Raw genomic sequence first — 13159 nt, 5'->3', positions numbered from 1 at the left:
GGGAATCCAGACTCCCACTAATCAAAGGAAGAAAGGTGTCACTGGCAGGGAGGCACCCAGGGAGGCACTGGTTTGAACAGGGGTCAGTGCCCCCTGACGCACAAAGACTTCAAAGCCATTGAGGGGTATAACTATGAGAGCTGAAGCCCATGAAAGTTAGAGAATGGCTTGATCAAATGTGAACAAGATTGGAGCTACTTTGTGGTCAAGAGGACCTTTGCCAAGGAAGAAACAACTGAAGAGACTGAAGGATAGGACTGACCCTTGCTGTGTGATCTGGGGCTGGCCTGCAGTTTGCTGTTTCAACCAAGGAAAGGCTAAAGGGACTTTGCTGTGTGCTGTGTCCCCCTGCTTGAAGGACTGTGCTGTGTGCTGTGTCCTGAAGTAACATCCCCAAGGGCCTGAGGTGAGCTGGCTCCCTGTTCGGAAAACACAGGAACACAAAGGTTTCCAGTAGTCTCAGCGGCACTGTGTGTGCGTGCTTGTTGCAGCCTGAGGCCCTCATAAGAACTGCCCTGTGATCGTAGGCGCCTAGCGTCCAAGTGAGTCTCAGCGGCGCTGTGTGCGTATGCTTTGTGCAGCCTGAGACATTCAGGAGGATCGACCTGTGATTGGGGGCACCTGGAGTCCAAGCAAGGATCAGCGACGCAGTGTGCGTGTGCTTTGTGCAGCTTGAACCCCTTTGTGAGGATTGTCCAGTGATCGTGTGCACCGGAATCGAAGTGAGTCTCATCGCCGCTGGGTGCGTTGTGCACCGTGAGACCTTCGGAAGGATTTGCCTTGTTATTGTGTGCACTGGAATCCAAGTGAGTCTCATCGACGCTGTGTGCATTGTGAACCGTGAGACCTTTGTGAGGATTTGCCTTGTTTTTGTGTGCACCGGAATCCAAGTGAGTCTCATCGCCGCTGTGTGCGGGTGCGTTGGGCACCAGGAGACCTTCGTGAGGATTTGCCTTGTTATCGTGTGCTCTGGAGTAAAGTGAGTCTCAGAGACGCTGCATGCGTGATCTTCGTGCAGCCTGAGACTTGTGTGTGGAGTGCCCAGTGATTGTGCACCCGGAGTGAAGGAAGACTCAGCGACGCTGTATGCGTGTGCTTTGTGGCAGCCTGAGATCTTCGTAATTGAAGCAGCCCGGACCGGAAGTCCCGGAGGAACGGAGTTGCCGGCCCGAGCCGCCGTTGCCATTTCACAAAGCTGCATTAGAGGCCCAGCCGCTGGACGAAGAGAGGAGAGTGAGTTCGCGCCCCCCAGGTAACGTGTGTTGACTCCTGGGGCAGGGTGCGGGCTCGGAACGAGAGACTCTCGGCCTCTCTCTCGTGTTGGCAGCGCGAGCCTCTGCTTCGGCTCGTATCGCAGCCCGTATTGCCAAGGGAGTGGTGGTACAAGGGCCAGAGTGGAAAGCTGCACTTTGGGATTACATCGTACTGTGTTGGGGGGGGAACTGTGAGAGGCTGACTGCAAGTCAGAAGGAGAGGCGGAGAGACCGCCTGAGTGTATTACGCATTATTCCATTTCTGCATAACGGAGTACCTGATTAGAGTATTATGCATTGCATTATTCCTGCATAAAAGAACTACCCGATTAGTGTATGACGCATTGGCATTTTATCTGCATAACAAACTACCTGATTAGCGGTTTGTGCATTGCATTATTCCTGCATAACGAATTACCTGATTAGTGTATACACATTGCCTTATTTTGCAGGACGACATATCTGGTGGTTGTATTACGCATTGCATTATTTTATCTTGCAACGTGCCTGATTGTTGCGTTACGCATTGCATTCTTTTCATTGCAGAGTGTCTGATTGCTATGTTACGCATTACAGTATTTTTACATTGCAAAAGTGCCAGAGTCTAGCATTACAAACTGTATGCATGATATTAGGAGTACAGGAGAATGTTTAGAAGTGCTCATCGACATCGCCAGAACTTACAAGGGCTGGCTGGCCTAACAACCGGCCTGGAGAAATATTACACAACCTCATATGTTGGTTTTATATCGTGTGGTCTTATCGTATATCTTTTTACATAAAGTTTATACTAGTTTTATAAAACCCGTGTGGAGTCTATTTGTGGTGTCATCATTGGGTTATTGTGAGCGTGGTTGCGAATGCTTTACACATTTGCCTTGAAGATAAGCCTGGCTGCTCGTGCCAGGGGGTGAGCCAGGGGGTGAGCGGGGCTCTCTAAGAAGGTGACCTTCCTTTCCCTGACGGTGGAACGCGGGTACCTACTTTGCCTAAGGTATCTACCTCAGCCAACCAGGGATCCCGGGTTTAACATTTGGTGGTCAGCGGTGTGGGATTTGAATTTGTATTTGCAAATTCACTCACAGTGATTGGTGTACATCATAAATAGGGCTCCCAGTTTTATGGTATTTATTTTTTCGCCATTACGTCTGTATTTATCCATATTTATTTTTTGCCCATTTTATCTGTATTTATCCATATTTATTTTGTGTTTTGCATAAAAATGAAGTTGCAAAACTGTACATTTCCAAATCTATTTAACTGATAGGCCCGCACTCAGACTTTGATGCCTGTCATATTTTAGCTATTTAAGCTGCCAAATATTACACACCAATATATCCACTGGTAAATGCTAGCATTATACCATAAATGTATGTTGACAAATGCAGTTATTTAAAGAAATTTCATCCTGTTTTTTAATTTCCCATGCTGTCCATCTGCTCAGCTGCTGGCCTATAATTTATGAAAGACTGCACGGAGAGTCACTTAAAAGAAGCACAATTTTCTGTATATATCCACTTTTAAAAATAAATGCAGACAGAAAACACATTGTTTTCTGTCTGTATTTATCTGTAAAAATCCGTGAAAACAGGGAGCCTTAATCATAAATAGCGCAGACCACAACGAAACCACATATTGTGTTCTTGATTTGTTGGTTCTAGTTGGTTTTGTTTTTGAGCAACCTTTAAGCCACACATGTCTCAGAGGAGTCAAGGAGCTGGTGAGACTATAGAATTAGAGTTCAACATTGAGGCATTGCTTACCTACAAGGTAGATCAATTGAGGCAATTCTGCAGAGCTCTGGGATGTTCCATGAAAAGTAGGGAGCTGCAAGTGGCCTTGAGGGCCTGGTGGGAAGCCAAAGGGACTCAGGAGGCAGGTGATGTGGAGGGGAATTGGTCCACAGGATTTGCCAGTGGAGGGACAAGCTTCAGGGGCTGGTAGTAGCCATTCAGGGAGGAGTTTCTCACCAGAGGAGTTGGAGGAAAACCAAAGGGTCAGAGAGCATGAGTTGGAGGTGTTGAAACTTAAAACTCAGGCAGAGGAGAAGAAACTGCTCATTGAGAGTGAAATGCGAGCAGTGGCGAGTAGGAATGCTCTCGCCTTGGAAGAGAAAAAGATTCTCTTAGCTCATGAGTTAGGCATGAGGGAACTGGACATTAAGGATAAGCAGGCAGAGTCCACTTTGAATGGTGGCAGCGTACAGCCAGTGCCAAGTGTGGATGAGTACAAGCGTGCACTGGATGACTGGGTGTTGGTGAGCATGGCAAATGATTTGAAGGGGGAGCTCAACCTTACCCCTATGGAGGTGGCTCAGTAATTATTTTCCATGATTGCACCAACCTGTGTTAGGGTGCGAGCTCTTTGATTCCCGGGAGCTGGCACAAGAGCCGGACCCCTGGTCATGGGTCCAAGGGCCTGAAAAAGGCCCTAGAGAGGGAAGAGAGGCGAAGTAGAACTGGTAGGTCCCAGAGTAGTGGGGGGGGGGGGGGGGGGGGCATGCGGACTAGCGCCCTGTCTCAAAGGAGATGGTGGGAGTGTGAGCTGCGTCCCCAGGGGTTTGCCACCCCACCCCAGAGACTGGAAGGTTCCTTACAGGAGCACCTGGGGGGGGGGGGGGGGGGGGAACGCCTAGCGCCTACTTGCCAGCTGTGCGAGGAAAAACACCAGGAGGGCGTAGGGCGTCTGTCACCAGAGCTCCCCAGTCCTGAAGTTTGTGGGTGCCATTCCTAAATGGCAGGCACAGAAATCTAAATGGAAGTTTAAGGGAGGGAAGTGTCCCTCAGTGGGAAAACCTGTGTGACTGTGTACAGCCAGTAGGGCTGGGTCCCCTAGGAGTGACCAGGGTACACCCACATCTAACCTGGAGGACAGGATAACTGGGAACAGTGTCCTGAGTGATGGGTCTTCCTGGGATACCGCTCTAGGTGGGGGTTGGCAAGGAGCCAGCACCCCTAGAGGCCTCAACTGTCTGGAAGTACACATGGACAGCATAGTTGGACCAGGGAGTAGTGACCAAGAGAATCCCCTGGGGTCAGAAAGGCATAGAACAGTAGGCTGTCCCTGTGGTAGCGGGCCTGCGTCCGTGTTCTATTGCCCTTAGCAGGGAAGTTCATCAAGGTAGCTAATTGGGCTACCCTGGCTTTTGGCTGGGAGGGGGTTCTTTAAGACTTGACCCTTTTTGGCAAAAGTCCCTAAACTTTTTTTCTTTCATCTAGACCATTTTTCTGACACGTTGTTGCCAACTTAGATGCTTTAGACACTTTGCCACTGATAAACAGTGTCAAAGTGTAAGTGTTCCCCGTATAAAGTAATGGTAAATAATTGTTCATGATTGGTATGTTTGCCTTACTAGTAAAGTCCCTAGTACAGTGCACTATGTGTGCCAGGGCTCGTAATGCAAATGCTACTAGTGGGCCTGCAGCACTATTTGTGCTACCCACACAAGTAGCCTTAAAAAGGGCACTCAGGTCTGCCATTGCAGGGCCTGCGCGCAGATGGTTAAACTGCCATGTTGTTCTGTCAAGTGCATTCATTTGCTAGACCTTACCCTTCCCTTTCTAGGCACATCAGACACCCCTACGGTAGGTCTAGGGTACCCCCTGGACAGGGTGCAGGGAGAGCGGAGTTGGTCTAACGGCTAGGGCGGTCGACCTCTAACCTGGGGAACCGGCTTCGAGTCTCGGCAATGACGCTGAACATCCTGTGATTATGGGCAAATCACTTAATCTCCCCGTGCCTAACAAAAAAAAAAAAAAAAAAAAAACATGGATGTGTCCTCATGTAATGAAAGTGGTGCGCTAGGTACAGCGCTCTGATACCCGGGACCGGGTCAAGTTCGCGGTATATAAAACTCCGTAAAAAAAATTAAAAAAATGTGAAAGGTAGGACATGTACTAAGGTGTGTGTCATGTCCTGATAGTGAAATAATCTCCATTTCGTTTTTCATTGTTGAAAGGCCATCTTGCCCATAAGACAGACTGGGAAGGCTGTGTAATATGTTTTCCAGCCTATCTTCCCAAAGGCTTAAGATGGAAAGGTGAAGTTTAGTATGCCAGAACTCATAATGTAAGAACACATCTTTTTATGTAGGTGGTTTTTGCATTGTGTGTTCAGAAGCCACTCTTTTAGATGTGGCTGAGTTTTTGTGCTCTGACATTTCTGTGTGTCTCTGCCTGGCTGTGGATTGACTGTCTGGATTTGAAAGCGATAGGATCTGGGGAATGTCTTGACCCAGGGAAGGAGGTGAGACAGCAAAAGGCTGACATGCATCTGGAGTGTAGGGGGACGAGAAGCCCCTAGAGGTGAAGAGGCCTGGGTTGCTGCTAAAAAAACAATTGGCTCATCTCCTGCTGAGTGACTGAGAATCCAGACCCCCACTAATCAAAGGAAGAAAGGTGTCACTGGCAGGGAGGCACCCAGAACTGGTTTGAACAGGGGTCAATGCCCCCTCACGCACAAAGACTCCAAAGCCATTGAGGGGTATAACTATGAGAGTTGTAGGCCCTGAACTTTGGAGAATGGCTTGATTAAGTGTGAACAAGACTGGAGCTACTTCGTGGTTAAGAGGTCATTTGCCAAAGAAGAAACCGCTGAAGAGACTGAAAGCTAGGACTGACCCTTGCTGTGTGATCTGGGGCTGGGCTGCAGTTTGCGGTTTCAACCAAGGAAAGGATAAAGGGACTTTGCTGTGTCCCCTTGCTTGAAGGACTTTGCTGTGTGCTGTGTCCTGAAGTAACTTATCCCCAAGGGCCTGAGGTGAGCTGGCTTCCTGTTCGGAAACACAGGAACACAAAAGTTTCCAGGAGAGTCCCAGCGACGCTGTGTGCGTGTGCTTTGTGCAGCCTCAGACCTTCAGGAGGATCGGCCTGTGATCGGGGGCACCTGGAGTCCAAGCAAGGATCAGTGACACGGTGTGCGGGTGCTTTGTGCAGCCTGAACCCGTTTGTGAGGATTGTCCAGTGATCGTGTGCACCGGAATCCAAGTGAGTCTCATCGCCGCTGTGTGCGGGTGCGTTGTGCACCGGGAGACCTTCGTTAGGATTTGCCTTGTTATCGTGAGCACCGGAATCCAAGTGAGTCTCATCGCTGCTGTGTATGAGTGCGTTGTGCACCGGGAGACCTTCATGAGGATTTGCCTTGTTATCGTGTGCACCGGAGTAAAGCGAGTCTCAGCGACGCTGCGCGTGTGATCTTCATGCAGCCTGAGACTTGTTTGTGGAGTGCCCGGTGATCGTGCACCCGGAGTGAAGGAAGACTCAGCGACGCTGCGTGCGCGTGCTTTGTGGCAGCCTGAGATCTTCATAATTGAAGCGGCCCGGACCAGCAGACCCGGAGGAGCTGAGTTGCCGGCCATTTCACAAAGCTGCATTGGAGGCCCAGCCGCTGGACGAAGAGAGCAGAGTAAGTTTGCGCCCCCCAGGTAACGTGTGTCGACTCCTGGGGCGGGGCGCGGACTCAGAGGGAGACGCTCTCGGCCTCTCTCTCGTGGTGGCAGCGCGAGCCTCTGCTTCGGCTCGTATCGCAGCCCGTATTGCCAAGGGAGTGGCGGTACAGCGGCCGGAGTGCAAAGCTGCACTTTGGGATTACATCGTACTGTGTTGGGGCAACTGTGAGAGGCTGACTGCAAGTCAGAAGAAGAGGCGGAGAGACCGCCTGAGGCCCGGTGATCAGGGCCTGAGTGTATTACGCATTATTCCCTTACTGCAGAACGGAGTACCTGACTGTCGTATTTCACTTTGCATAATTTCTGCATAACAGAGTACCTGATTAGAGTATTACGCATTGCATTATTCCTGCATAACGAACTACCTGATTAGTGTATTTCGCATGGCATTTTATCTGCATAACGAACTACCTGATTGTCGTATGACGCATTGCCTTGTTTCTGCATAACGAACCACCTGATTAGCGTATTGTGCATTACATTATTCCTGCATAACAAATTACCTGATTAGTATATACGCATTGCCTTATTTTTGCAGGACGACATATCTGGTGGTTGTATTACGCATTGCATTATTTTATCTTGCAAAGTGCCTGATTGTTGCGTTACGCATTGCATTCTTTTCATTGCAGAGTGTCTGATTGCTACGTTATGCATTACAGTATTTTTACAATGCAAAAGTATCTGATTCTAGCATTACGAACAGTATGACATGATATAAGGAGTACAGGAAAATGTTCAGAACTGATCATTGACATCACCACAACTTACAAGGGCTGGCTGGCCTAACAACCAGCCAGGAGAAATATTACACAACCTCATATGTTGGTTTTATATTGTGTGGTTTTATCGGATATCTTTTTACATAAAGTTTATACTAATTTTATAAAACTCGTGTGGAGTCTATTTGTGGTGTCATCATTGGGTTATTGTGAGCGTGGTTGCAAATACTTTACACATTTGCCTTGAAGATAAGCCTGGCTACTCGTGCCAAGCTGCCGAGGGGGTGAGCGGGGCTATCTAAGAAGGTGACCTTCCTTTCCCTGACGTTGGAACGCGGGTCCCTACTTGGCCTAAGGTACCTACCTCAGCCAACCAGGGATCCCGGGTCTAACAGAACTGTATAGTTTTAAAAATATTTTGAGTAAGCTGAATACTGAGGTAAGTGATAGATTAGCTGGGGCCCATGTAAGAGGAACAGCATCTTTAATTAGGGCACTTGGTCAGACCAGGCAGCCAGCTTCAGCAACAATGATTTCTTAAAATTTGCCTTGAATCCTGACACTCATTGATAAAGGTCAATCTCACATATAATGGAAGATAGAACGGGCAGTGAATTAGAAAGACGTACCAGGAAATTTGTGCATGTACTGTTAACTTAAGGAAGTCTTGACCATTGTTCACTCACATAATAGCCCCACTGTGCCTCTGCCTTGTGGAATCAGAGAAGAGAGGAGACAGGGGCAACCCTGTTGTGCTCCTCATCCAAGTGGAAATGGGCACAAATTACTTCCATTAATCCTGATACTTCCGTGATATGTCCCAAGTGGGGTTGGGGGCCAATACCAACTGCTGTTAACATGCTCCAAAAAGGCCCAGTAGACCCAATAAACTGACTTCGCAACATCAAGAGTGAGGATAGCCATATTCTTATTTGCTTGTCATTACCTCATTGTATGTCCGATTAAAAGCCGACTAGTGCATGGTCTTTAGGAAGTCACATATAGAGTTTTAAACAAAAAACGAATATGCCAGTTAAGATATTTACTTTGTGGTTGTGCAGAGTAATGGGCCTGTATAAAACACATTAAGTTGGGTCCCTGATGGTTTGGGGAGAATTGTAATGATGGTGTTTTGCACAGTATCTGTGACAGACACCATTACCAAGAATGAACTGTAAAGATCAGTGTGGAGTGGGGCTAGGCTGCCACAAACCTTTTCATAGTAAAAGGCCTGTGTAACTTTCTGGATCAGGCCCCTTAACTAGCTTAAGGCTTAAGATGCTTCACATTATCTCTCATATATTAATAGTCTCTATCAAGTACTCAGTTTGGAAGGCCATCTATATGGTAAGTCCGGGGACGTTTAAGCAAACCGCTATCGCCAGAGGTGTAACTGGTATGCAGGTCCTGATAGTAAACTCAGAATACACTGCTCTTACTCTCCATTTCATTTGCCTTTCAGCACAGACACCCTAGAACTAACAGTCTTGGTTCGCAGTTTAGCTATGAGCATGCACCAGGCCTTGCTGCCTTCTGCATAGTATTTGTGTTTAACTTGCATAGACACAAACTTGGATTTGCCCCAGTGCAGAACCTTGACTTTTGCTCTTGATACCAGAATCTGCCTCTAGACACACTACAAAGAATTAAGCTTGTGTTTGTTCTCCAATAATGCCAGATTGTTAGGGAGATTACAGCATTCAACCTACTTCTACATGTTTATCCATGAGAAGGTTCCATAAACACTAGTGTCTTTTTGAGACTATTCCAGTATGAGTTTCAGCAGCAATCTTTAAGAACATCACCCCGAGGGAAGACTGGTGCTGCCACTGATCTTCGCTTTCTTCCAGTCAGCTAGCTTTGCTTCCAGGTTAATTGGTGTCGCACAGAGCTTCACTGATCATACTATAGCTGCAAGATCTTTGTGGCCAGCCACGTCGTTGGAAAAGAAATGTAGGCCAACAAGCCTCTGTCTCCCCTATTACAGAGGCACTGTTGAGATTGTGTGATAGCACTGGTATCATGAAGGGACTACCCCACTCCCATCACACCTGTAGACTCAAATCTTACTGTAACTAACACTCTCCATGACAAAGGGTTTTAACTATGGAAAGAAAAAGAAAGGTAGCTCATGATCAGGGATCTTATTGAAAGGGGTAGGATTAAACCATTCTCAAAGAAGCAACCACATTTAAACCATTACTTATAAGCGAGGTCTGATTTTGTGAGTAATTTATGTTTATTGCTGTGGTCACTTGCCACTAGAGGACTTCTCCTTGATTAGCCAAGTATCTGATTGTGCCTTCACCACAAATAGAAATTTCTGCTCCACCACTTCCTGAGATTTTTTTATGTGGTCTTGTATTTTTACATATATATATATATATACACACACACACACACACACACATACATATATATATACATATATGTATATACGCATACACATATATATAACCTATATTACCTACTGGCCAGTAGATAGTTATAGTTAGGACTTAGTTTCAATAGGAAAATCGTTTTTTGATTAGCCAATATCTTTGGCGTCGTTTGACGAATCTTCGCAAAATTTGCCAAACAAAAGGTTCAATCAGATCAGGTCCTGTCTTGAAAGTTTCGGGATGATTCGTCAAGCGGGGGCCGAGAAAAACCATAGGAAACTTTAGACACGGCTACAGCCCGAACTGCTGAACGGAATGACACCAAATTTGGCAAAAAGGTAGCTCTTGGTCTAAAGCGCCCTTTTTTAAAAATGGTATAAATCCGTTCAGTAGTTGCTGAGAAATAAAAAAAAAAATATATTGATATCTGAGCACCGAGGAAAAAAAGTTTTAAAAAAACAGAATAAAAGGAGGCAGGGTAGAAACACCCTGACCCCCTAGGCCTGCTAAAAAAAACCCATAAAAAAACACCAACAAAAAACGGCCGAATTACTGCTGGGTGCGCAAATCTGGTCGAGAAAAGAAAAAAAAACACAAAGCACGGACTTCAGCGCTTAGTTTTTGAAAGCCCCCGGGTGGGCCAGGTCCCGGGGCAATGCTGTTTTATGTAGCGGGGGCCCCCACTGCCCCGGGGACTGCCACCTCCCCGGGGCTTTATAATTTATGCGCAGGGGCAAGTGGCCACCCCACAGCCCCGGGGAATGCCGCCTCCCCGTGGCTTCATTTTATATACATACATACCCACCACACAATGCTAAAACTATAGGATTTACCCCACCATGCTCAATTTAGAAGACCTAATGAAATTACAGTTGATCCTGTAAGGGGCCAAACAATGGTCTGCAATGATAGCATAGCTTAAATCTGGTTAACCACTGAAAGTAAAACTCTGCTAGGAGTGTATATTTCTTAATGTTTTGACTTTCACCTCAATACAGCTATGCAGTTCACTTAAGAACTTTGTGCACTGGATTCAAAAATCAGTGTTGAATGGGAGAGGGGAAAAGCGGGTTGTTCATAAATCGTAATTGCTGTGGCCGCTGGGTGAGTTGAGAGCAGAACTGAGACCTTGGGTAGGATCATTCCAGGTTACCCATGGACCTCAAAACTCTTTTAATTATACAAGACAGTCCCGGCTTTGAGGAATTTCCTTGAGAAATATAGAATATAGAATAAGTACAGCAGATTCATGAGTACACCATCTTAGCATTTAGTTGTAAAGGGCAATCTCGGTCTTAGGTTTGGAACATATAGTAATTGAAAAAAGTGAGAGCGTGGCACGCTTGAACCACTTATAGGCTGATTTAATTCCTAGTATTCTGATTTCCCTAAAGAAAGCAGGCAAAACTAACCTTTCTACAAATTAATGTTCATGTCATCCCTAAAGCAGAAGTCTTTTACCCCACAGTGCAATTTACTTTATGCTGATTTGACATAGGAAATCTGTTTTCATTGCCTTACCTTTGTTTTAATCGTCTTTTAGCTGTTGTGGGCACATTTGCTCCGTAGCCATATGAAAACATAACTCTTTCCGCTTCATCTTCACTTTCCACTGTAACAGAAATAGTAGGTTACCTTAATGTTTTAAAAATATCAAATGAAAATGATGAAAGCACAAACTCAAAAGTAACGTACACTCAATAGAAATATCTGTTTTGGCCCTGGTTTGCAAAGTTTGCAGGGGACTTAAAAAGAATCTGTAGAATTGAAAAAATATATTTTTATTGAATTTTTCAGCAGAAAAAATAATAATTATAACATAACAAAAATATACATCCTGTTTTGAGCCACCAACCCTGGATGTCCTGGTCTACAGCAACTTTTAACCCCTCCTCCCACCTCTTCCTTAAAGAACCCCAACCTGCCACCATGGAACAGAACCAATTCTCTGGCACATTTTAAGGATGAATACATTCCCAAGAGCAGCAGGCCTCAGAGGTGAAGAGCACAATTAAACTAATTACACAGGCTTCCATTCAATCCGCAAGTATCCTTCAAATTCAAGAGTGTACCCATCAGTAGTGCAGCATATGGCGATGCAGCGACACCTACCCTCAGAGCTGTGAAGGGCTCACAGCACCACAATCTTAGTTTTTAACTGGGGCATCGGAAATATTTCCTGCTAGCACTAAAGTTAATTGCACTCTTGATATGCCTCCATTCAAATCACTCATATGAATCCATAGTCTCATAAATTCAGTGGGACAAGAGTATTCACAGCACACATTTAGTCATTGCTAGACCGGTCAGCCTTAGGGTGGTCTTCTCCCAAACATTTTCGCCTTTTCCCCTCCTGTTTTGCTGCATTTGTTTTTATTTGCCTTAAGACTCTGTGCACTTTACCACTAGTAACCAGTACTAAAATGCATTTGCTCACTCCTTATTACATGGTAAAATTGGCTTACACCTGATTGTCATATTTGAATTACTTTTAATTCTCTAGTAAAACGGCATGCCCTATACCCAGGGCTGGTAAATTACATGCTGCTAGTGGGACTGAAGCACCTATTGCGCCACGTACCTAAGTAACCCCTTAAAACATGTGTCAGGGCGACCATTGCAGCCTGTATTCAGTTTTAAACAACCAATTCGAGTTGGCAAAATAAACCCCTTGCTAGGCTTAAAATTCCATTTTATTACATGGAAGCCAGCCACCTCTAAGGAAGGCCCTAAACAGATCATAGGACAGGCAGGGTGCATTATATTTAAAAAGTAGAACATGTACCTTAAAGTTTCACATGCCCTGGTAGTGAAAAACATACAAATTTGTTTTCACTAATGTGAGGCCTACCCCTCACAAAGAATAACATTGGGTTGCCTTATTACATTTAGTAAGTGATCGTTTGGGAATAGCTAGAAAGGTCATGTTTCATGTCGAAGGAATTGTAATTTAAAATCCTCTTTAATGGTAAAACATGATTATAAGTCATAATTGAGAAAATGGCATTTTTAGATGGTTGGCAATTTCTTGTCCTAACCATTTGGTGCCTGCAGCTTATTTCCTGGGTCACGTGATAGGTGTAATTGGAAGATGCTCTTTGTGTATTACTCCCAGACAGCCACACAATAGAGGCACTGGGTGTTGGCAGGATGGGCCATCCCAGCAAGATGGGGGCAGAGCTATGCACAGCCCCACTTGCACTTCAAACGTGCTGCCTCGGCACACACAAAAATTCACACTAACCTTTTGTCGCTGCAGGCATCCTGGGACCAGGGCAAGGAATTCCAGACATGTGTGTGTTTGGTGTGTGTGTTTGGTGTGTGTGTTTGGTGTGTGTGTGTGGTGTGTGTGGTGTG

At 45.9% G+C, this 13159-nt stretch overlaps 1 protein-coding gene across 3 annotated transcripts in view; it reads right to left on the bottom strand.

Annotated features, from left to right (window-relative positions):
* The window catches only part of PIBF1 (progesterone immunomodulatory binding factor 1), an 848309-nt gene that overhangs the window by 364942 nt on the left and 470208 nt on the right, over nucleotides 1-13159 (bottom strand). For all 3 annotated transcript variants that reach the window (XM_085622002.1, XM_085622001.1, XM_085622003.1), the window contains exon 13: nucleotides 11324-11414. In XM_085622002.1, coding sequence (XP_085478128.1) covers nucleotides 11324-11414 — 91 coding nt within the window. The remainder of the gene's footprint in view (nucleotides 1-11323; nucleotides 11415-13159) is intronic.

This window comes from Triturus cristatus, chromosome 8 (assembly GCF_964204655.1).
Source record: "Triturus cristatus chromosome 8, aTriCri1.1, whole genome shotgun sequence".
Classification (NCBI taxonomy): Eukaryota; Metazoa; Chordata; class Amphibia; order Caudata; family Salamandridae; genus Triturus; species Triturus cristatus.
Note: the sequence above shows the minus strand (reverse complement) of the source record. Positions and strands in the feature narration are given on the sequence as shown.